We start from the raw sequence: 20896 nt of genomic DNA on the forward strand, positions 1-20896 counted from the left end.
AGCCTTTCTACTGGAGTTTAATCCATATTTGATGACAAGAAATTACCTGAAATGCTTACTATTTTGTATAATCTTATTTGTGGGTGGTTTTTCAAGTAAGAGCAGGAAAGGCTCTTCTATAATTTCCTGCACTTGGGTTTCTATGCCAGACACTCTTTCATTAATTAACCATTATTTGGGCAGATTGTTGATCTTTCAAATGCTCGCACCTAATTCTGCAACTATATGTGTTGTAGTGGACAAATATGATTTTGGCTGAGGTGAATCAGATCCCAGTTTTAATCAATTGCCTATTCTGGAGGTCACAGTTTGTTCTGGGGCAGAGAGAGAGGCAACTTCTGTTTGACTCAATCATTCACAAAATTCTTGATTTTATTTTATGAGAAAGGAAAAATCATAGCCTGCTGCATTGTGATATTTCATTTATTTTTAGCCATTGTTCCTATTGCCAGATCTTAGTCCCATTCACTACTCTTCTCCAACAGTCCTAAATATTCTTCCTTCTCCAGTATGTATTTAACAGGATGGAGATTTTGTTTTCTTAAAGGACATAATGCAAAATAGAGACAGGTTAAATATTCATTTAAATTTTTCACTGCAACATATTTTTGCCTTTACACTCTATACCCATGGTGGTATCCTGTATGGTGGCTCTTGGCCTTCACTTATGCTGATTCTGTAGGTGATACCAGTTAACTTGTTCTAGTCCCCATCCCCTCCCCACCTCACACCCCCACTTCCTACAGATTTTGTATGCTCTCTGTTGAAAGCAGATTTTGATAGAGGAATCAAACAGATTTATCAAATCATTCTGCCAAATTAGAGCTAATTAAACCAGCACTCTTAAACGCCAAGGAAAAAGCTTGAGTTTACTGTGATAAGATATTGATTATTCAATAGGGTTTTTGTTTCTACATTCATCAATGCTTCATTTCAATTCCAAATGAAGGCTTGACAACCACATGGAAACCAAGGACGTTTGCCACAGATAATGGGAAAAAGCAAGGAAAATCTGTGATCCTTAATGAAATTGGCTAATAATGAGGAAATCTTTAAATGCTCTGCATCAAAAAGGTTGGAGGGCTCAACCTATCTGTCCAGCTTTCCAATCGTACCAATTGTACTCCTTCATTGTTTCATTACAGACAATACAAGAGGCTGACAAGAAAATTGTTTGGGTCATTGGAAAGAACAGTGGATCATGAAACTTGTCACCAGATTGTCTTTCCAGGACTTTGTGTCTGCAAGAAACAGTCAGTGGATGACTCATTCTCACTGGTAAGGTTTCGCATTTTGGGATCCTTCACAAACTAAAGGTTCCCAATTTATTCAATTTTCAGGGAAATTCTACGACAAATGTTTACTTATACTTAAATTAATCCTCATAATTTTTTATTTCTTTGTACCAATGCTGAAGATTGTTGAGCTCGAGTGGGACTAATAAAAGTCTCTTCAATCTCCAGCAGATGATTTTCATTCCATTTGTTTCATTTCAATTCTATTCCAAGGAAGTTCTCATACAGGTGAATGAAGAATTTCACAAAATTTCACAGTCATCCAGTCCCACTTGAGAAGATAAAACATGTACACACTTTTCCCATATGTTGTGCATATTATTTTAAATAGGTCAACTTCCCTAAGTACATGCCAGATAGGATTATTTTGTCACGCTACTATAAAACCAGATAATCTGAGGTCATCCTGGACAGGGAGTATTGGAAATCGCACATTGTTATGTCTGGAAGGCTCATTGAAGCCCCTGGCCAACGATACACAGTTCTGGGTGGGAGATCGAACGGCTAGCCCCTCTCATCTCTGACACACAATGCCTTGTCCTTGGATCATCATCTTTCTCAAAGTTCCCATCTAAACTGTTGACAGAAGAAAAATAGTTCAGTGGGATTAGTGTAAGAAGCTAATGATAATACCAATCACACAAGACAGATTTTAACTCCTTCACTACTGAATATCATGCTCCATTGTATAGCTAGACTCTTTCAGCCTCCGGTTTCACAATGTTTCACCCCCAGAATATCACCTACCTTTCCTCTTCCAACATCTCCACCTTGCCCATCCCTTCCTTTATCCTTTCATCTATTCCTTCCCCTGTAATCTGCTTTCATCTCCTCTCATGTACTTTACCATCATCTCCTCCCTTTCCTGTACCTTGAGTTCCTTTGTGTCCTGATCCTCCCTTTCCTGGACCTTTCCTTGTCCCCTCTCTCCCCACTACTTTGCCTTCATTCCCCTCTCCCCTCCCTTTATTCTCTGTCCTGATTCTCCCTTCCCTGACCCTGGCTTCTTCCCCTCCCTCCCCGGTACCTTTCCTTTGACTCCTCTTTCCCTGGTATCTTGCCCTTTCCCCTCCCTGCCCGGTTTCCTCCCTCCCTATACCGAGCTCTGGTCCCTCCTTCCACTATCTTGTCCTCTCAACTGTCTCCAGTTGGTGAATTGTTATGAACCACGAAGTTAAGCTCAATGCAGAAGATCAAACAGTTCCAAAATCCAGCCTTTACGCAGAACTCATTTGAAGTATTTGTTCCTGAAATATTGTTGTTCTTGGGACAGTAAAAAGGAAAAGCAGCTGATATGATTCATTGTGGCAGGAACTCTCATCACAGAGAAAGAAAAAGCTTTTATTCTATTCATTGTGGGATGTGGGCACAGCTGGCTGGCCAGCATTTATTGCCCGTTTCCAGATGCCCTTGAGATGGTGGTGATGAGCTATCTTTTTGGAACTTCTGTCATCTAACTGCTGTGGGTTGACCCATGATGTCACTGGGGAGGGAAATTCCAGGATTATGACCCAATGAAACTGAAGGAATGATAATACATTTCCAAGTAAGGATGGTGAGTGGCTTGGAGGGGAACTTGAAGGTAGTACTGTTCCTATGTATCTGTTGCTCTTGTCCCCCTAGCTGAAAATGGTCGTGGGTTTGGAAGGTGCTGTCTGAAGATCTTTGGTGAATTTCCGCCGTGCACCTTGTAGATCGTACACACAGTTCAGAAGAGACACATCGAAGTGATCTGAATTCCTGTGGTGAAAGTGATTCCTCCAAATCAGTGACTAAGCTGAAGGATTCGGCCCAAGCAGTTTATGCTCCACTCAAGTCTCCTCCCACTCTTCTTCTTCTATCTTTACTCTCTTTTCATTTCCTTCATATAGTTATCAAATTCCACCTTTAAAAGACATTTGGACAAACACATGAATAGGAAAGGTTTGGAGGGATATGGTCAAAAACGGGTAGGTAGGAATAGTTGTTTGGGAAAACTTGATCGGTGTGGATTAATTGGACCGAAGGGTCTTTCCATGCTGTATGACTCTCTGACGCAATTCTCCCTTTTTCTAGAATGTTCTTCATTCACTCCATTCTGAAGAGAGAATTCCCTATTTGAGGTTTTGGTAACTACCTTGTATTGATTCTGCAAGGGTTGGATGTCTTGGGATAAGAAAATATGTTAGGCATATCATGCTTTTATATAGCCAATATTATTTGAAACTGGGTAGAATAGACAAGATAAAAGTAAGTGAAACTGCTAGAAATGACTGGCAATAGAAGGAACTTAGTGCATTCTCTCAAAGTAAGATAGATAAAATATTTGGTTACATCATTAGTGCAAGTGGGAGACAGACAATTGTTGGAAGACAATGAAGATGTAGGCAAGAGAAGTAGAAGAAAAGGTCGCTGGTTGACATAATGGACTGGATGCAGCTGACCTATAAAATGTCCAAGAAAAGCACAGGACAGATAGAGATAGAGATAGATATCCATGACAGTCAACTTTGTGGGAAGATGATGACACTGACAAGCAATGTTACGAGCAATCAAACAACACTGCTAAAGCTGCTACATTGAGAAGACAATTCAGAACTTCTAGAATTTTCATGGCACTGAACAGCAATACATGTTGTTGAAGCTTTCTGACTTGAGGATAAAAGCAAGAATGCCAAATTTCAAACAATCACAGCAACTTATACCACTGGTGAACAGACAGCTTCAGCAATGTCTTTGGTTTTCAATAATATTCAAATTCTGTACAACCATGCAACTTCCTAACCTTCACTTTCTCCATCACTTCCATTTCCTTCAGTACAGAAATACTCAATAATTATTTCATCTTATTCATAGCTCTTCACTTAACAGATCAACTTATGTAATGGTTTAATTAATCTAATTCATATTCCGTTGCCACACTTTCAAGGACATTCAGACATTGGGGGTAGTATGAAATAGGATCAACCATTTAATTCCTAACTCAATCCAGCTAAGTTATGAGGACGGCCTAAAATTCCTGGGACTGTTCAGTTTGGGAAACAGAAGACTGAGTGGAGATAGTAGTTACATATTGAAGATTCTTATGGGAACAATAATACCATTATAATATTTGAATTGTCATAAACAGCAAAAATCATAAGCAGTGTAAATAAGAGGGAGATAAGATGATGCATGGATAGTTTAGATTTAGTTACCTGTTACAGAGCACAGGTGAATATGTTTAATGGACATCGAGGGACAGTGGAGGGAGATAGCATGGAAAAATAATGGGAAGCAGCTGGGAAGATATTTAAAGAATACTAGTCTACAGAATAAGTTAAATGGAAATATTTTCCTTTCTTGGTCCATGCAGAGTTGGAGAGCCTTTTCTAAAGAAATTGCAGATATTACAGTAAAAAAAATGTGATGAGGACCCAATATAAAGAGAGAAGTTACATTTGTGTAGCATCCTTTACTATTTCAGCACATCCCACATCTCTCAGTCATTGAAATACTTCTTAAGTTTTTGTCATATTAAATATTCGCGATCAATTTAATTATATGTAATCAGGTATTTTTAGCATTACAAAACCATGGTCATTAAAGTACAACTTTTATGAAATTGAATAAGGTCATTAAGCTATACACTTTACTTAAAGTTTTGCCTTTGTTCAAACAAAGGTAGACAAGCAGGAGGCTGGAAGAACACAACAAGGCAGGCAGCATCAGCAGGTGGAGGACTCAACATGCTGCCTGGCTGGGCCATTCAAGAATAAATAAATAAAATGGTGTCCTTTTTTGTTTCAAACCTGTCTTTTGTGTTTTAGTTCTGCAGAGTAAAAATGAAAAGCTTCATCTTCTCATCTCCTTTTAACAATGTATTAATTCTGTACTACCAAGCAATTCATTATTCCACCTTCTCCTCGCTATCGATCTCTTTGTTAACAGAAATAGGTTCTTCCTAATCAGTCGAAACCCCTAAACTTTATACATCTCAATAAAAGTACCCTTTAGCAACCTCTGCTCCAATGTAGCCTATCCAGTCTTTCTACAGACTCAAAATTTCCATTGTCCTTACAACAGTCTTATAAATTTCTTCTGGAGTCTTTGATTACATCCTTCATGTAATGTAGTAACCAGAAGTGTCTGTAATACTCCAGCTGTAATCTTGTTTTCTAGTTCTATAGCTCTAGTATAACTTCCCTACTCTTGTATGATAGGCCTCAGTCAACACAGGAAGGTATCTGTACATCTCCTTGACAAACTTTTCTCCTGTTCTGCTACCTTTAGTGATCTGTAGATATACACGCTATAGCCACACTGTCCCTCTGCATTTTTCAGAATCTTACCATTTGCTTTGTTGCCCAAATACATTATAGACAGTCCCAATTTATAGCGCTTACCAAAGGTTACCAATGCTTGTAAAATTAAGAATATGATCTCATTTGGAGATGTCATTTTAAAAGATCCAACATACAAACATTTCCTATACTTACAAATGACAATTTCAACTTGTCTTGTATCAAGTTGCGACTTGCAAACAAATCGACTTGCAAACAGACATCAGAACAGAACCGTTTGCACCCCAGGGATTGTGTCTCAAGTGAATTCCAGTTGACACTATTTTACCAACTGACCAGCACATTCATATCTCCTTAAAGTCTACAACTTTCCTCCCTGCTATCAACCAGATAGCCAACTTTCATATATCAGCATAGTTCCTCATTTTGATGCTCCATTTAAGTACAAATCATTGATTCATTTGAGAAATAGCAAGATGCCCAGTACTGAGGCCTACAGAACCTCACTAGTAACAAAACCATCCATCGACTATTACCCTTTACTTCTGCCACTGAGCCAATTTGAATCCCATGAGTTTGAGATTTGTTGATCAGTCTGTTTGGAATTTGCCAAAAGTCTTGTTCAATTTAATGGTAACCACATCAAACATGCTACTGTCATTGTTGGAGACCAGAGTTGAAAAGTGTGGTGCTGGAAAAGCGCAGCAGGCCAGGCAGCATCCGAGGAGCAGGAGAATCAATGTTTTGGGCATAAGCCCTTCTTCAGGAATGAGGCTGGTGTGCCAAGCGGGCTGTGATAAATCTCCCACACCCCGCTACCTTTTATCTCAGCCCGCTTGGCACACCAGCCTCATTCCCGAAGAAGGGCTTATGCCCAAAACGTTGATTCTCCTGCTCCTCGGATGCTGCCTGGCCTGCTGCGCTTTTCCAGCACCACACTTTTCAACAATGCTACTGTCAATGACTCGTCTTAATGCTTCTTTAGAAAAATTCAGTCAGCTTAGGTATAACTTTCTATTCACAATCCATGCTGATTGTTTTTGATTAATTTAGGCCTTCCATATGACAATTAATGTTGCACCTCAAAGTTTTTTCCAATAATTCACTCACCAGTGGAAATTAGGCTGACTGGTTTATAACAACTTGACCTACTCTTTACTCCCATTTAGGAGCAACAGTGTGACTTTAGCTGTACTCTAGTCTATAGACAGAGAGGATTGGAAAATCATGGTTTGCAGTAATGACTTCAGAGGTTTTTTTTGCAATTCCATTACACTATTCAAGGTAGACAAGCAGGAGGCTGGAAGAACACCCCAGCCAGGCAGCATGTTGAGTCCTCCACCTGCTGATGCTGCCTGCCTTGCTGTGTTCTTCCAGCCTCCTGCTTGTCTACCTTGAATTTCAGTATCTGCAGTTTTTTTTGTCTCTAACCAAGTCCATTCAAACAAAAGCAAAGAGGACTTTCACAAATGGGTAACTCCTTATTACCAACATTATATGACTTCAATTTCATTAACTTCACTAATTCTTTTATCTCCTTCCTACTCTTCCTTCCTCCTCATCTTTTGATATTACATAAAGGTTATAATTTTTTCACAGGCATCAGATTCTGATTGGTTTGCTCTGTGAACTTTGCAAAGTATCAAATCTAGCATGAGCTATCGCTGGCTAGGCCCAGCCTATTGGAATGTGTACTGAGCCACAGAAAATCTCTGGGGGAGCAAGGGCATGCTCCCGTTCTGATGAGAAGTCATTATCCTAATCATGAAATCCCTTGCTCTCTCAACAGAGGTCTGGGTATGCTATATACTTCCAGCTTTTTGTGTCTTTATTTCACATTTTATAGGTTTGTTTCTGTACTCAGCAGGACTAAATCTTTTGAGCTGCTCCATGTTCCTTTTGTCTCTGATATTTCATTGCTGTTATGCCAAACTCCAAGAATAGGTAAATTTCCTGCAGTCGATTGTCATTTCATTAAAATGCTAAGTATTGGGGGCGGCACAGTGGCTCAGTGGTTAGCCCTGCTGCCTCACAGCATCAGGGTCCCACGTTCAATTACAGCCTTGGGTGACTGTCTGTGTGGAGTTTGCACATTCTCCCCGTGTCTGTGTGGGTTTCCTCCCACAGTCCAAAGATGTGCAGGTCAAGTGAATTGCCCATTCTAAATTGCCCGTAGTGTTAGGTGCATTGGTCAGAGGGAAATGGGTCTGGATGGGTTACTCTTCGGAAGGTCGGTGTGGACTGGTTGGGCCAAAGGACCTGTTTCCGAACTGTAAGGAATCTAACCTATACTGATGTCCACGTTTCACCTGCATGGTTCCTTGAAGGATCTACCTTCACTGGCAGAATTGGTGGTCTTGAGTGGATGAAAAGGAGACAACTAATTTATTGTTCTAACATATAATACAAGTCAGGTTCATCTGAAACTGAGCTTATAGTTTAACCCTTACAAGTCTGGTAAAATTTTGATGAATCTGCACACATCCTGTACAACATGCAGTGCCAAAAACTAAATGCTTCACTCGAATCGAGGCCTTTGCATACAAGATCTACAAAAGGCAAGTTGAAGACTCTTGTCGGGAAGCACTTCTTCACGAATGAATAACTGATACCTGGAAAACATTTTTTGAATAGTATAATGGAATTGCAAAAAAAACCTCTGAAGTCATTACTGCAAACCATGATTTTCCAATCCTCTCTGTCTATAGACTAGAGCACAGCTAAAATCACACTGTTGCTCCTAAATGGGAGTAAAGAGTAGGTCAAGTAGTTATAAACCAGTCAGCCTAATTTCCACTGGTGAGTGAATTATTGGAAAAAACTTTGAGATGCAACATTAATTGTCATATGGAAGGCCTAAATTAATCAAAAACAGTCAGCATGGATTGTGAATAGAAAGTTATACCTAAGCTGACTGAATTTTTCTAAAGAAGCATTAAGACGAGTCATTGACAGTAGCATTGTTGAAAAGTGTGGTGCTGGAAAAGCTCAGCAGGCCAGGCAGCATCCGAGGAGCAGGAAAATCAACGTTTTGGGCATAAGCCCTTCTTCGGGAATGAGGCTGGTGTGCCAAGCGAGCTGAGCTAAAAAGGAGCGGGGGGGGGCGGGGGGCGGAGTTTTATCTCAGCCCGCTTGGCACACCAGCCTCATTCCCGAAGAAGGGCTTATGCCCAAAACGTTGATTCTCCTGCTCCTCAGATGCTGCCTGGCCTGCTGCGCTTTTCCAGCACCACATGTTTCAACTCTGGTCTCCAACAATGACAGTAGCATGTTTGATGTGGTTACCATTAAATTGAACAAGACTTTTGGCAAATTCCAAACAGACTGATCAACAAATCTCAAACTCATGGGATTCAAATTGGCTCAGTGGCAGAAGTAAAGGGTAATAGTCGATGGATGGTTTTGTTACTAGTGAGGTTCTGTAGGCCTCAGTACTGGGCATCTTGCTATTTCTCAAATGAATCAATGATTTGTACTTAAATGGAGCATCAAAATGAGGAACTATGCTGATATATGAAAGTTGGCTATCTGGTTGATAGCAGGGAGGAAAGTTGTAGACTTTAAGGAGATATGAATGTGCTGGTCAGTTGGTAAAATAGTGTCAACTGGAATTCACTTGAGACACAATCCCTGGGGTGCAAACGGTTCTGTTCTGATGTCTGTTTGCAAGTCGATTTGTTTGCAAGTCGCAACTTGATACAAGACAAGATGAAATTGTCATTTGTAAGTATAGGAAATGTTTGTATGTTGGATCTTTTAAAATGACATCTCCAAATGAGATCATATTCTTAATTTTAAGAGCATTGGTAACCTTTGGTGAGCGCTATAAATTGGGACTGTCTATAATGTATTTGGGCAACAAAGCAAATGGTAAGATTCTGAAAAATGCAGAGGGACAGTGTGGCTATAGCGTGTATATCTACAGATCACTAAAGGTAGCAGAACAGGAGAAAGGTTTGTCAAGGAGATGTACAGATACCTTCCTGTGTTGACTGAGGCCTATCATACAAGAGTAGGGAAGTTATACTAGAGCTATAGAACTAGAAAACAAGATTACAGCTGGAGTATTACAGACACTTCTGGTTACTGCATTACATGAAGGATGTAATCAAAGGCTCCAGAAGAAATTTATAAGACTGTTGTAAGGACAATGGAAATTTTGAGTCTGGAGAAAGACTGGATAGGCTACATTGGAGCAGAGGTTGCTAAAGGGTACTTTTATTGAGATGTATAAAGTTTAGGGGTTTCGACTGATTAGGAAGTACCTATTTCTGTTAACAAAGAGATCGATAGCGAGGAGAAGGTGGAATAATGAATTGCTTGGTAGTACAGAATTAATACATTGTTAAAAGGAGATGAGAAGATGAAGCTTTTCATTTTTACTCTGCAGAACTAAAACACAAAAGACAGGTTTGAAACAAAAAAGGACACCATTTTATTTATTTATTTTTTTCATACCAGGTCCAGACTTTGACAACAGGATCAAATGAATCAAGTTACCTAAATAATGGCATGATACTAGAAATACTTACGCCCCCAACTAAGGACACCATTTTATACTGCATGAGAAGAGGGTCCTGTTGGTTGCACCAGCAATGATTCAGCTAGACCAGTTAACTGTCAATCTGTTGTGGCAGATGAGTACAAAGAACAAAGAAAATTTACAGCCCAGGAACAGGACCTTCGGCCGTCCAAGCCTGACCCAATCCAAATCCACTGTCTAAACCTGTCGCCCAATTCCTAAGCATCTGTATCCCTCTGCTCCCCACCTACTCATGCATCTATCCAGACGCATCTTAAATGAATCTACCGTGCCTGCTTCTACTACATCTGCTGGGAATGCATTCCAGGCACCCACCACCCTCTGTGTGAAGTTCTTGCCACATGTTTTCACCTCTCACCTTGAAAGCGTAACCTCTCATTATTGAATCCTTCACCCTGGGAAAAAGCTTATCTCGATCTACCCTGTCTATACTCTTCATGATTTTGTAGACCTTTAGTAATAGCACCACGTCAATTTAAACATTGCTGCACCTTCTCCACCCCCAACAATGAAGTTTATTTAAAAAGAGTTACTGCAAATTAGAAGTGACCCATCATGTGCACTACACTGTTATACCATTGCAAGGTGACTGCTGGGTGAGTGCCACGGAAGAACCTAGATCTTATGTTTTCAACAAATAACAAAACCTGCTCATAAAATAGTGTTGGAAGGGGAAGATGATATACTCCAGCCCTTATTGTGACCACTCACCCCAAAAGACTTCATGGGTACTGCTGGACACTGTTATGTTCCCACTCCAAGGACGCCTGAGCATGAACATAATCACAAAAGACAGGCAGGACATCTAAAATCTTGAATCATCCATAGTCCGCTGCTTAAACCTATGAATGGCCAGGACCAGGAGTAGGCTGAGAACTCAGCTTCTTTCTTAAATTTGTAAGTAATCCCATCCAACAAGTTTACAAATTATTCAATTAATCAACCGTGGACCTGCAATCTGACACTGATAAGGGAGCGGAGTACTCCTGCAGTTATATCTGTGTCTGGGTGTGCACCATCAAAATGGCAAATTTCTGTTTAACAGGCACACATTCCCTGGCCATTATCACATTGCTGTTTGTGGGTCATTATGTTTCCTATGGTGCAACTTCAAAAGTATATAATTAGCAGCAAATAAATTTTGGTATAATGGAAATCAAAGGATTTGGCAAGTGACTGGGTTGGTGGCTGAGTAGCCACACTTTTATTAAAGGGGCTCTTGTGGTGCAGTGGTAGTGTCCCTACCTCTGAACCAAGAGACCTGAGGTCCACTCCTACCCTTTGCAGAGGTATGTAACAGGTTGATAAGAAAATATGTTGGATGCTCAAGCAGCCCTACGGCCTACAAAATGTTCTTTCTTAAACATTCTACGACGTCCTGAGGTCATGATAGGTGCCATATGGATGCAGTGTCTTTTATTTCCCAGCCTACTACCAACTTCATATCCCGCAGACTAGCGCATCAAGGAAAGCCTGTACAGTGTAGATTGAAGGCATTACAAAGCTTACCCAATGCTGTGTAGAGTGGGTTCACTTGTAGCTGAACTAGTTGCAGAGAGTCGGTTCTGAATCCCAGATTTAAAGTCAAGAAGGTGATTCTTCTTGACAAAAGGTTGTGGGTGGACACCACTCAAGGTCAACCTTCTCGGCCTGTCGCTCGGTTGCCTGACTGTGAAGTTGTTCTTCCATGCAACTCTAGATGTGAGTGGGCTGATGTCCCCCGAAATGATGCTTTGCAGTTGAGCTGCTGTATTCACTCTGTCCACTAGTGGAGAAGGCGGCTGGGATTCAAAAATAGAGTCGGAGAGCGGGCAGAAGATGGATGAGGCGTTGGATCCAGGTTTCTCGGTGCGGTCAAGGGGTCTTTTTTGCAGAGGAACGCTGTTGATCGCTGTCGGGGGACTGGGCAGTTGGCGATGGACTGGGGGACTTGGGATTTGACGATGGACCGGGGGACTGGGCAGTTGACGATGGACCGGGGGACTGGGTGGTTGACGATGGACCAGAGGACTCGGCGGTTGGCAATGGACCGGGGGACTGGGCAGTTGGCGATGGACCAGAGGACTCGGCGGTTGGCGATGGACCGGGGCACTGGGCAGTTGACGATGGACCGGGGGACTGGGCGGTTGGCGATGGACCGGGGAACTCGGGGTTTGACGATGGACTGGGGGACTGGGTGGTTGGCGATGGACCGGGGGACTGGGCGGTTGGCGATGGACCGGGGGACTCGGAGTTTGACGATGGACCGGGGGTCTCGGAGTTTGACGATGGACCGGGGGACTCGGGGTTTGACGATGGACCGGAGGACTGGGCGGCTGGTGATGGACCGGGGGACTCTGGGTTTGACGATGGACCGGGGGACCCGGCGGTTGGCGATGGACCGGGGGACTGGGCGGTTGGCGATGGACCGGGGGACTGGGCGGTTGGCAATGGACCAGGGGACTCGGGGTTTGACGATGGACCGGGGGACTCGGCGGTTGGCGATGGACCGGGGGACTCGGCGGTTGGCGATGGACCGGGGGACTCGGAGTTTGACGATGGACTGGGGGACTGTGCGGTTGGCGATGGACCGGGGGACTCGGAGTTTGACGATGGACTGGGGGACTGGGCGGTTGGCGATGGACCGGGGGACTCGGAGTTTGACGATGGACCGGGGGACTGGGCGGTTGGCGATGGACCGGGGGATTCGGAGTTTGACGATGGACCGGGGGACTCGGCAGTTGATGATGGACCGGGTGTCCGGGCGGGAGAGTGCCCATCGTGAGGCTGGGTGGGAGAATGCCTATTGCGAGGCCGGGCGATTTAACGGACACTGGAGGAGGGCTAACCGGGGAGCTCAGTTCGTCCTGAGTGGCGGGTAGGTTCGGCTGTTCGGAGCCCCAGATCATATTTGGCCATCTCTTTCTGGAAGCAGAGGGTGTGGTGTAACCCACCGGTAGGTAGAGATTTCGGGATGGCAGGGTGGTGGTGAGGAAGGCCTTCTTCGAGTCGGGGGGTGAAGGACTGGGAGCTGGGCTTCCCGCTTCAGCTCGACAGGATTGGAAGGTGGAGAAGTGTTGGGAGAGTTTGGCTGGAGCCGCTGCTTCATCGATGGATGAATTGGCCTCGGCCTCTCTCTCGGTCGAGGGCCCTGGTCTGCTGGCCTTGGGAGGGCGCTCGGTCGTTCCATTTTCCTGAGGGCTGCAAAAGGCCCCAGCGTAGCGGAGGTTAATGATTTTGTATTGTGGCCAGGGTTGGTCGCCAGCCTGCAGCTTGTGGGAACTGCTGGTGACGGGACCTCTCCCACTGGTTCCTGCTGGGGCCGGGGCTGGTCCCAACCCGGCCACCCGACTGCGTGTTTCCAGGTCGAGAGTCGGGGGAGGGAGAGGGGCATCTCTGGTTGTTAGGCCAGCACTTCTCTGGCTGAAGGTGGTGATCAGTCCCTGCACCCCTGTCCGCTGCTTGCGAATGGCAGTAGGACAGGACATCACTTGCTTTTCTTCAGCAAGAACCTGAGCCCCAGTCTGGGTCTGGGTCTGGGACTCCTGGCTCTGATCCTGAGCTTGGTCCTCAGACTGCATGTGGGCATGGTTCTGGATTTGGTCTTGGGTCTGGGCCTGGGTGTGGTTCTGATTCTGTGTCTGCAGCGCCTGGATTTGAGTATCAATTTGGTTTTGGGTCTGGGTCTGGTAGCATGACCCAGCAGGGATTTTCCTGAGGTGCATTTTCTCTTGACTGGGCAGAATACTAAAGTTGCTGTGGAGGGAGGCTTTCAGCTTGTTGCTAGGCACTGTCTGGCCTGTGCCAGGCAGACTGGTTGGCAGCTTTGGCATTGCTAGCATCTTCCTCTGTTCAAAGCCTCCCTTGCTGTTTTCACTTTTGGGCTGCAGCATCTTCTCCAGCCGCCTGCTCAGATCCTTTTGGGTTCTCTGAAGCTCCAGCAAGGTTGGGTCCTCTGCCTTGCTTTTTAGTGACTCAGCGGACTTTGATCGCCGCTTTTTGACAACACGAGTTTTGCCACCCTTGGCAGTACTTGGTCTGACTGGACGCAATTTGCCCTCTTCATCTGACCAAGCGTTTGACCCCGGGTTGATTGGGACGAACTGGATTTTGCCACTAATGGCATCTTTCATCTTAATGGTCATTTCTTCATTCTCTGGAATGTCCATCCTTTTTGGAATAGACCACACAGCTTCACTTTCTGGAGGGGATGACCAGGGCCGCTGGGGTGTCCCATTGACAATTATGTCTGAAATAGTTTCTTCTTCTTCATCTTCACCCAGGGAGCAGAAATCCATTGACTCTGTCCGAATAAAGGCCTCACAATCAGTGCTCATTAGTGACTCAAAAGAGCCGAATGATCTATTCTGGATTTGTGCATATTGAGATGTACTGACTGACACAGAGGATGATACTTTCTCCTCATGAGTCGAGTAAAAGGTGCCTTTTAATTGATGATCAACAGCAGTATCATATGATTTTGAAGTACAGACTGTTATGTGAGAAAGGGTTTCTTGTATACGTGAAGGGTGCGGATGAGAATCTCTGCTTAAGAGATGTGCATTGGAATCTGAACTTGTACACCGTCCACATTTCTCAGGGTTCCAGTATTCTTTCATGGAATCAGTCTCTCCTCCAATGCCACTATCCTCTGAATGAAGGGCTTGGTCCCTGGGTTTGCTGTGAGGTTGTTGCCGTGCGCAGGCCTCCAATTGAACTATCATTTTTTGCAGCCGCTCATCCACTCCCTGTTTTACCATTAATTTGTTCTGTAAAGTGTCCTTGGCTGAATGCAGGTATGTGCATGCTTCCTGCAGGGCTGAGGTCGTCAGGGAGGTCACTGTCCCATTGGTTGCCTGCATCTTGTTGACAGTGTACAACAGCAGTTGTTGCAGGAGATCGGGTTGTTCTTGTGGGGCTCCTATTCCAGCAGGCCACGCAAGCTGTGCTCCAACATCCTTCACTAGCCTCTCACCTTCACCAGCTATTTCCTGTAGGATGCAGTTTACCTCCTCGAAGCGCAGTGTCAAGAAGCTCACCATCTGCTGGAGGATTAGTTGAGTCTGTGCGGCTTGCTCAATTAAATGCAAAATTGCATCGTATTTGGAAAGGCTGGGGTTAAGGTAAGCATACACGGCTTGGTGGGCATTAACCATGGAGGTGGGAAAATCTACTTTCTCTTCGTCCACTGATCGAGAACGACTCTTTTCCCTCTGTTTGGTTCTCCTGACCTGCGTGGGGGTCTGACGACATTTTTGTTTCCTGCTTCTCCTGGGTTGCTGAGCTGAGTTGCTATCGCTTTGTGGGTGCTGTTTCTGTTCAGCAAATTCCCAAGGTACATACTTCTGCGAAACTGTAACCTCTGACACTGCCACCTTGGTACCAGCTGCCAATTCTTCTCTCTTTGTTTCTTCATTGTAAAATTTGGGTGTTCGAGCAGGCACTGCCAAGTCAGGCAGGTTCTGGCAATAGCTCCTTTCTGTGTTATGCTGGTCCTCTTCACCTCTCAGCTGGATGGCATTTTCCTGACCATTCTCAAAGGAGTCGCTGTCAGAGTTGCCTGACCCTCCACTGACCGAGTGGGTTTGGGTCTCAGTGTGTGTCCTATCTGCCGATCCTTGCGCTGTGGATTTCTTCAGAGGCCTCAAGGTGTTTTTTGCGAGGTGTTGGATTATTTCACTGTGAGACGGCGCACACCCCATTGCTGCTTTCAAAGCGACAACCTCATACCGATCGGCACAGAAATGTCAGCACTATGCAGCAGCTCGTCCTGTCACCTCCAGATGCTCTTGCTTGGTTTGACTTCAATCATCATTCACGGCCGCTGAAAGTTTGGAATTTGACAGATCTTCGAGACTTCGGTCCTTCTTTAAAACATATAATAAAACCATTCCAGTGACCAGGCTGATTCAGGGGTCTCTATTTTGATGTGCTGAAAGTTCCCAACCCCTTGTTCACCAGCTTCGCGACACAGAGCCTTTGGATTAAATGCATCACCTGCCTTGCTTCTAAGAATAAGATTTTAAGCTTATCAGGTTAATCCGGCTCGGTCAGTTGATTTCATTTGTAACACATGGAACTTAATAAACAGTGCTAATTAAAGACTATCTGGTGATTTTAATGATTAGATATGGGGACCAGTTTATAAAACCTTTGGAGTTAGTAGGAAGTAAATATTTGAGAGCTCTAGATTTTACTATATTTAACACTAAAGCTTTCCTTAAAACCAATATATTTTCCAACAAACAAATCTGATCTTGAGATTTTGATTTACCGGGGCAAGGACGGCAGTTGCTGCAATAGTCTGCACCACGGTGAAGGTTGCTGAGTCTCTTAACCCTATGGTTTCATCTGCCAGTTAACTCTCAACCTCAACCAGTGGTGAGTAGAAAGAAACAAAGAAAGAACTGCCATCTTCAAGCTCCTCTAGACTTCGCAAATCATTTAGTCAGTGAGTTACTGTTGAAGTGTAGTTATAGTTGTTATGCCAGTTGATATAGGCATCAATTTATAGACAGCAAGATGCCATGAATAGCAAATTGAGGCTTTTTCATTGGTGTTAATAAGGAATAGATGTCAGCTGGAACAGGGAGAGATTTCTGCTAGTTTTCATAGAATTGTGCTTGGAATCCTTGTCCGCTTGAACAAGCAGACTGTGCCTCAGTTTAACATTTTTAGATTAGATTAGATTCCCTACAGTGTGGAAACAGGCCCTTCGTCCCACAACATCCGCTCCGAAGAGTAACCCCCCCAGACCAATTTCCTTCTGGACTAATGCACCTAACACTATGGGCAATTTAGCATGGCCAATTCACCTGCCCTAGATTAGAGTGGTGCTGGAAAAGCACAGCAGGTCAGGCAGCATCTGAGGAGCAGAAAAATCGATGTTTCAGGCAAAAGCCCTTCATCAGGAATGAAGACACGGAGCCTCCAGGGTGGAGAGATAAATGGGAGGGAGGGGGGTGGGGCTGGGGAGAAGGTCGCCAAGAATATAGTAGGTGGATGGAGGTGGGGATGAAGGTGATAGGTCAGAGAGGAGGATGGAGTGAATAGGTGGGAAGGAAGATTGGTAGGTAGGACAAGTTATGAGGATGGTGCTGAGCTGGAAGTTTGGAACTGGGGTAAGGTGAGGGGAAGGGAAATGAGGAAACTGGTGAAGTCCATATTGATGCCCTGGGGTTGAAGTGTTCCGAGATGGAAGGTGAGGCGTTCTTCCTCCAGGTGTCGGGTGGTGAGGCAGTGGCGGTGGATGAGGCCCAGGACCTGCATGTCCTTGGCAGAGTGGGAGGGGAGTTGAAATGTTGGGCCACGGGGCAGTGTGGTTGATTGGTGCGGGTGTCCCGGAGATGTTCCCTAAAGCGCTCTGCGAGAAGGCGTCCAGTCTCCCATTGTAGAGGAGACTGCATCGGGAGCAACGGATACAATAAATGACATTGGTGGATGTACGGGTGAAACTTTGGATCTGGAAGGCACGTTTGGGGCCTTGGGTGAGGTGAGGGGGGAGGTGTGGGCGTAGATTTTGCAATTCCTGCGGTGGCAGGGGAAGATGCCAGGAGGGCTGTTGGAGGCATGTGGACCTGACCATTTCTGCCCAATTCACCTGACCTGCACACCTTTGGACTGTGGGAGGAATTAGGAACACCTGGAGGAAACCCACACAGACACGGGGAGTGTGTGCAAACTCGACACAGACAGTTGTCCAAGGCTGGAATCACACCTGGATCCCCAGTGCTGTGAGGCAGCAGTGCTAACCACTGAACCTTAAGTTAATGGATTTCTGCCTATAAAGCTGAATTCCATCAGCACTCCACTGAATTGTTAGATTGCATACTGAACTACTGTTCTGGGTATAGTGTGCTGAAAATTGCCTTGGTGCATTTTGTCTACTCAACTTGAGACAACCATTCGTGGATGTATAATCAGAGGGAGTCTGCTAAGCATGGGAGAACTAATTTAAAAAGGGAATCATGGTAAGCAGCTCAATCAATCAGCTTACAATTGTCTGTGACCAAACGTAGAATGTTTTCTGTCCCAAGACAGTAGGATTTTGCTATCATACTTTTCTCCAGTGGGTCTGCAGGCGTCATCCAATGATACATTAGGCTTGTTTTTTAATTCCAGAATTTTTAAAAAATGCATTCAATTCAAATTTTAACTGAATTCCAATTTCACCATTGACAGTTTTGAAACCGTGTACCCAGAACATTAACCTGGGGCCCTGGATCACTAGATCAGTGGCATTGCCACCACCATCTCCCCTTGGCAAAGTCAACTGAGAATGCTGCTTGAAATAACTCCATAGAGGCCGGTAATCCTGTCACCAAATCACACTTTATTTACTCGTGCATAGCATTTGACACGAGTCTGGCTTCCTCAGACTCAACTCTGAGTGAGCAGGATCTCTGATGCTCTTGTTTATTGTTCTTTCTTTCTCTTTTTCTTTCAGTTTGACTTTTAATCGAGGATTATAAAATCACAAGAGGCATGGGTAAGGTGATAGTAAAGACTTTTTCCCCCAGGGTATGGGAGTCCAAACTGGAGGGCATAGGTTTAAGATGAGAGGAGGGGTAAGATTTAACTGGGACCTGAGGAAAATCTTTTCATGCAGAGACGGGTGCATATATGCAATGAAGTGCCAGAGAAAGTGGTAGAGGTGGTTACTGAAATAATAACTCCACAGAGGCTGGTATTCTGTCACCAAGCCGCCCTCTATTTACATGTGCATAGTACGTGACGCTGGTCTGCCTTTCTCAGAACCAGCTCTGAGTGAACAGAATCTCTGACACAAAAACAGAAGTTGCTGGAAAAGCTCAGCTGGTCTGGCAGTGTCTATGAAGAGAAATCAGAGTTAACATTTTTGGGTACGGTGACCCTCAGAATTGAGGTGCAGTTCTGAGGAAGGGTCACCGCACCCGAAACATAAACTCTGATTTCTCTTTCTGATTTATAACGTGCAGTTCTTTTGCTTTTTGCTTACAACCTCTGATACTCCTGTTTCTTCTACATTTCCACCACCAGACCAAATAAAAACACCTATGTGACCAGTGGACTATTAACAAGCAAAGCCAAATGAGGCCAACAGTCTTGTTTTTTTTAAAAAAATTATTAAACAGTACAAGTTATAAACAAACAATTAACAATGAACAGCAGTTTACAAGATGCAACAATTCACAGGGAAAAGGGGCGGTGAAGCCAGACCCAAACCACACCATACAACTAGTTCACAGGGGAAAGGGGCGGTGAAGCCAGACCCAAACCACACCATACAACTAGTTCACAGGGGAAAGGGGCGGTGAAGCCAGACCCAAACCACACCATACAACTAGTTCACAGGGGAAAGGAGCGGTGAAGCCAGACCCAAACCACACCATACAACTAGTTCACAGGGGAAAGGAGCGGTGAAGCCAGACCCAAACCACACCATACAACTAGTTCACAGGGGAAAGGAGCGGTGAAGCCAGACCCAAACCACACCATACAACTAGTTCACAGGGGAAAGGGGCGGTGAAGCCAGACCCAAACCACACCATACAACTAGTTCACAGGAGAAAGGGGCGGTGAAGCCAGACCCAAACCACACCATACAACTAGTTCACAGGAGAAAGGGGCGGTGAAGCCAGACCCAAACCACACCATACAACTAGTTCACAGGGGAAAGGAGCGGTGAAGCCAGACCCAAAACACACCATACAACTAGTTCACAGGGGAAAGGAGCGGTGAAGCCAGACCCAAAACACACCATACAACTAGTCCACAGGAGAAAGGGGCGGTGAAGCCAGACCCAAACCACACCATACAACTAGTTCACAGGGGAAAGGAGCGGTGAAGCCAGACCCAAACCACACCATACAACTAGTTCACAGGGGAAAGGAGCGGTGAAGCCAGACCCAAACCACACCATACAACTAGTTCACAGGGGAAAGGAGCGGTGAAGCCAGACCCAAAACACACCATACAACTAGTTCACAGGGGAAAGGAGCGGTGAAGCCAGACCCAAACCACACCATACAACTAGTTCACAGGAGAAAGGGGCGGTGAAGCCAGACCCAAACCACACCATACAACTAGTTCACAGGAGAAAGGGGCGGTGAAGCCAGACCCAAACCACACCATACAACTAGTTCACAGGGGAAAGGAGCGGTGAAGCCAGACCCAAAACACACCATACAACTAGTTCACAGGGGAAAGGAGCGGTGAAGCCAGACCCAAAACACACCATACAACTAGTCCACAGGAGAAAGGGGCGGTGAAGCCAGACCCAAACCACACCATACAACTAGTTCACAGGGGAAAGGAGCGGTGAAGCCAGACCCAAAACACACCATACAACTAGTTCACAGGGGAAAGGAGCGGTGAAGCCAGACCCAAAACACACCATACAACTAGTCCACAGGAGAAAGGGGCGGTGAAGCCAGACCCAAACCACACCATACAACTAGTTCACAGGAGAAAGGGGCGGTGAAGCCAGACCCAAACCACACCATACAACTAGTTCACAGGGGAAAGAGGACAAGCCTCTTATTATCAAAAAGGAAACAGTAAATGCAATCACATACAGGCAGTCTGATAAACCGAATAATAAAACAGGGTATATAACACAGACACCCCTGACAACCCAGCATACCACCCGTCCCTCCCACCTTCCGGTCACTGAAAGGCAGTTTGCCCCCATGCCCCTGAAATTCCTATTTACTGATTTTATAAATTAAACAGTACAAGTTATAAACAAACAATTCACACAGCAATTACAGGGGAAAGGGGTGGCAAGGCCAGACCCCAAACGCTACCATACAACCAGTTCGCAGGGAAGCGAGGAC

General features: G+C 44.8%; 1 protein-coding gene across 2 annotated transcripts; it reads right to left on the reverse strand.

Moving 5' to 3' along the window:
* Positions 1-407: 407 nt before the first annotated feature.
* On the reverse strand, positions 408-16095 carry LOC122548487 (uncharacterized). Of its 2 annotated transcripts, none has more exons than XM_087983546.1 (2): positions 11610-16079; positions 408-1871 (listed from the first exon to the last, which is right to left on the reverse strand). In XM_087983546.1, exons 1-2 carry the CDS (start codon positions 15779-15781, stop codon positions 1748-1750), a joined length of 4296 nt encoding a protein of 1431 aa, XP_087839672.1. In that variant the 5' UTR covers positions 15782-16079; the 3' UTR covers positions 408-1747. The 2 variants fall into 2 exon arrangements, with proteins under 2 accessions (XP_087839672.1, XP_087839673.1); XM_087983547.1 differs by lacking the exon at positions 408-1871 and adding an exon at positions 9985-10182 and having other exon boundaries at positions 11610-16095.
* Between the last annotated feature and the right edge of the window lie 4801 nt (positions 16096-20896).

The sequence above is a fragment of the Chiloscyllium plagiosum genome, unplaced genomic scaffold (assembly GCF_037043375.1).
Source record: "Chiloscyllium plagiosum isolate Xiang-an unplaced genomic scaffold, Cpla_swu_hap1 HiC_scaffold_3, whole genome shotgun sequence".
In the NCBI taxonomy this organism is placed as follows: Eukaryota; Metazoa; Chordata; class Chondrichthyes; order Orectolobiformes; family Hemiscylliidae; genus Chiloscyllium; species Chiloscyllium plagiosum.

Bases quoted from the DNA above. Each gene is read 5' to 3' on its own strand.
- LOC122548487 (XM_087983546.1), bottom strand. From the start codon at position 15,781: ATGGGGTGTGCGCCGTCTCACAGTGAAATAATCCAACACCTCGCAAAA. The intron at 1,872-11,609 runs GTAAGCTTTGTA...TTCTGTCAACAG, and splicing joins CCCACTCTACACAGCATTGG to TTTAGATGGGAACTTTGAGA.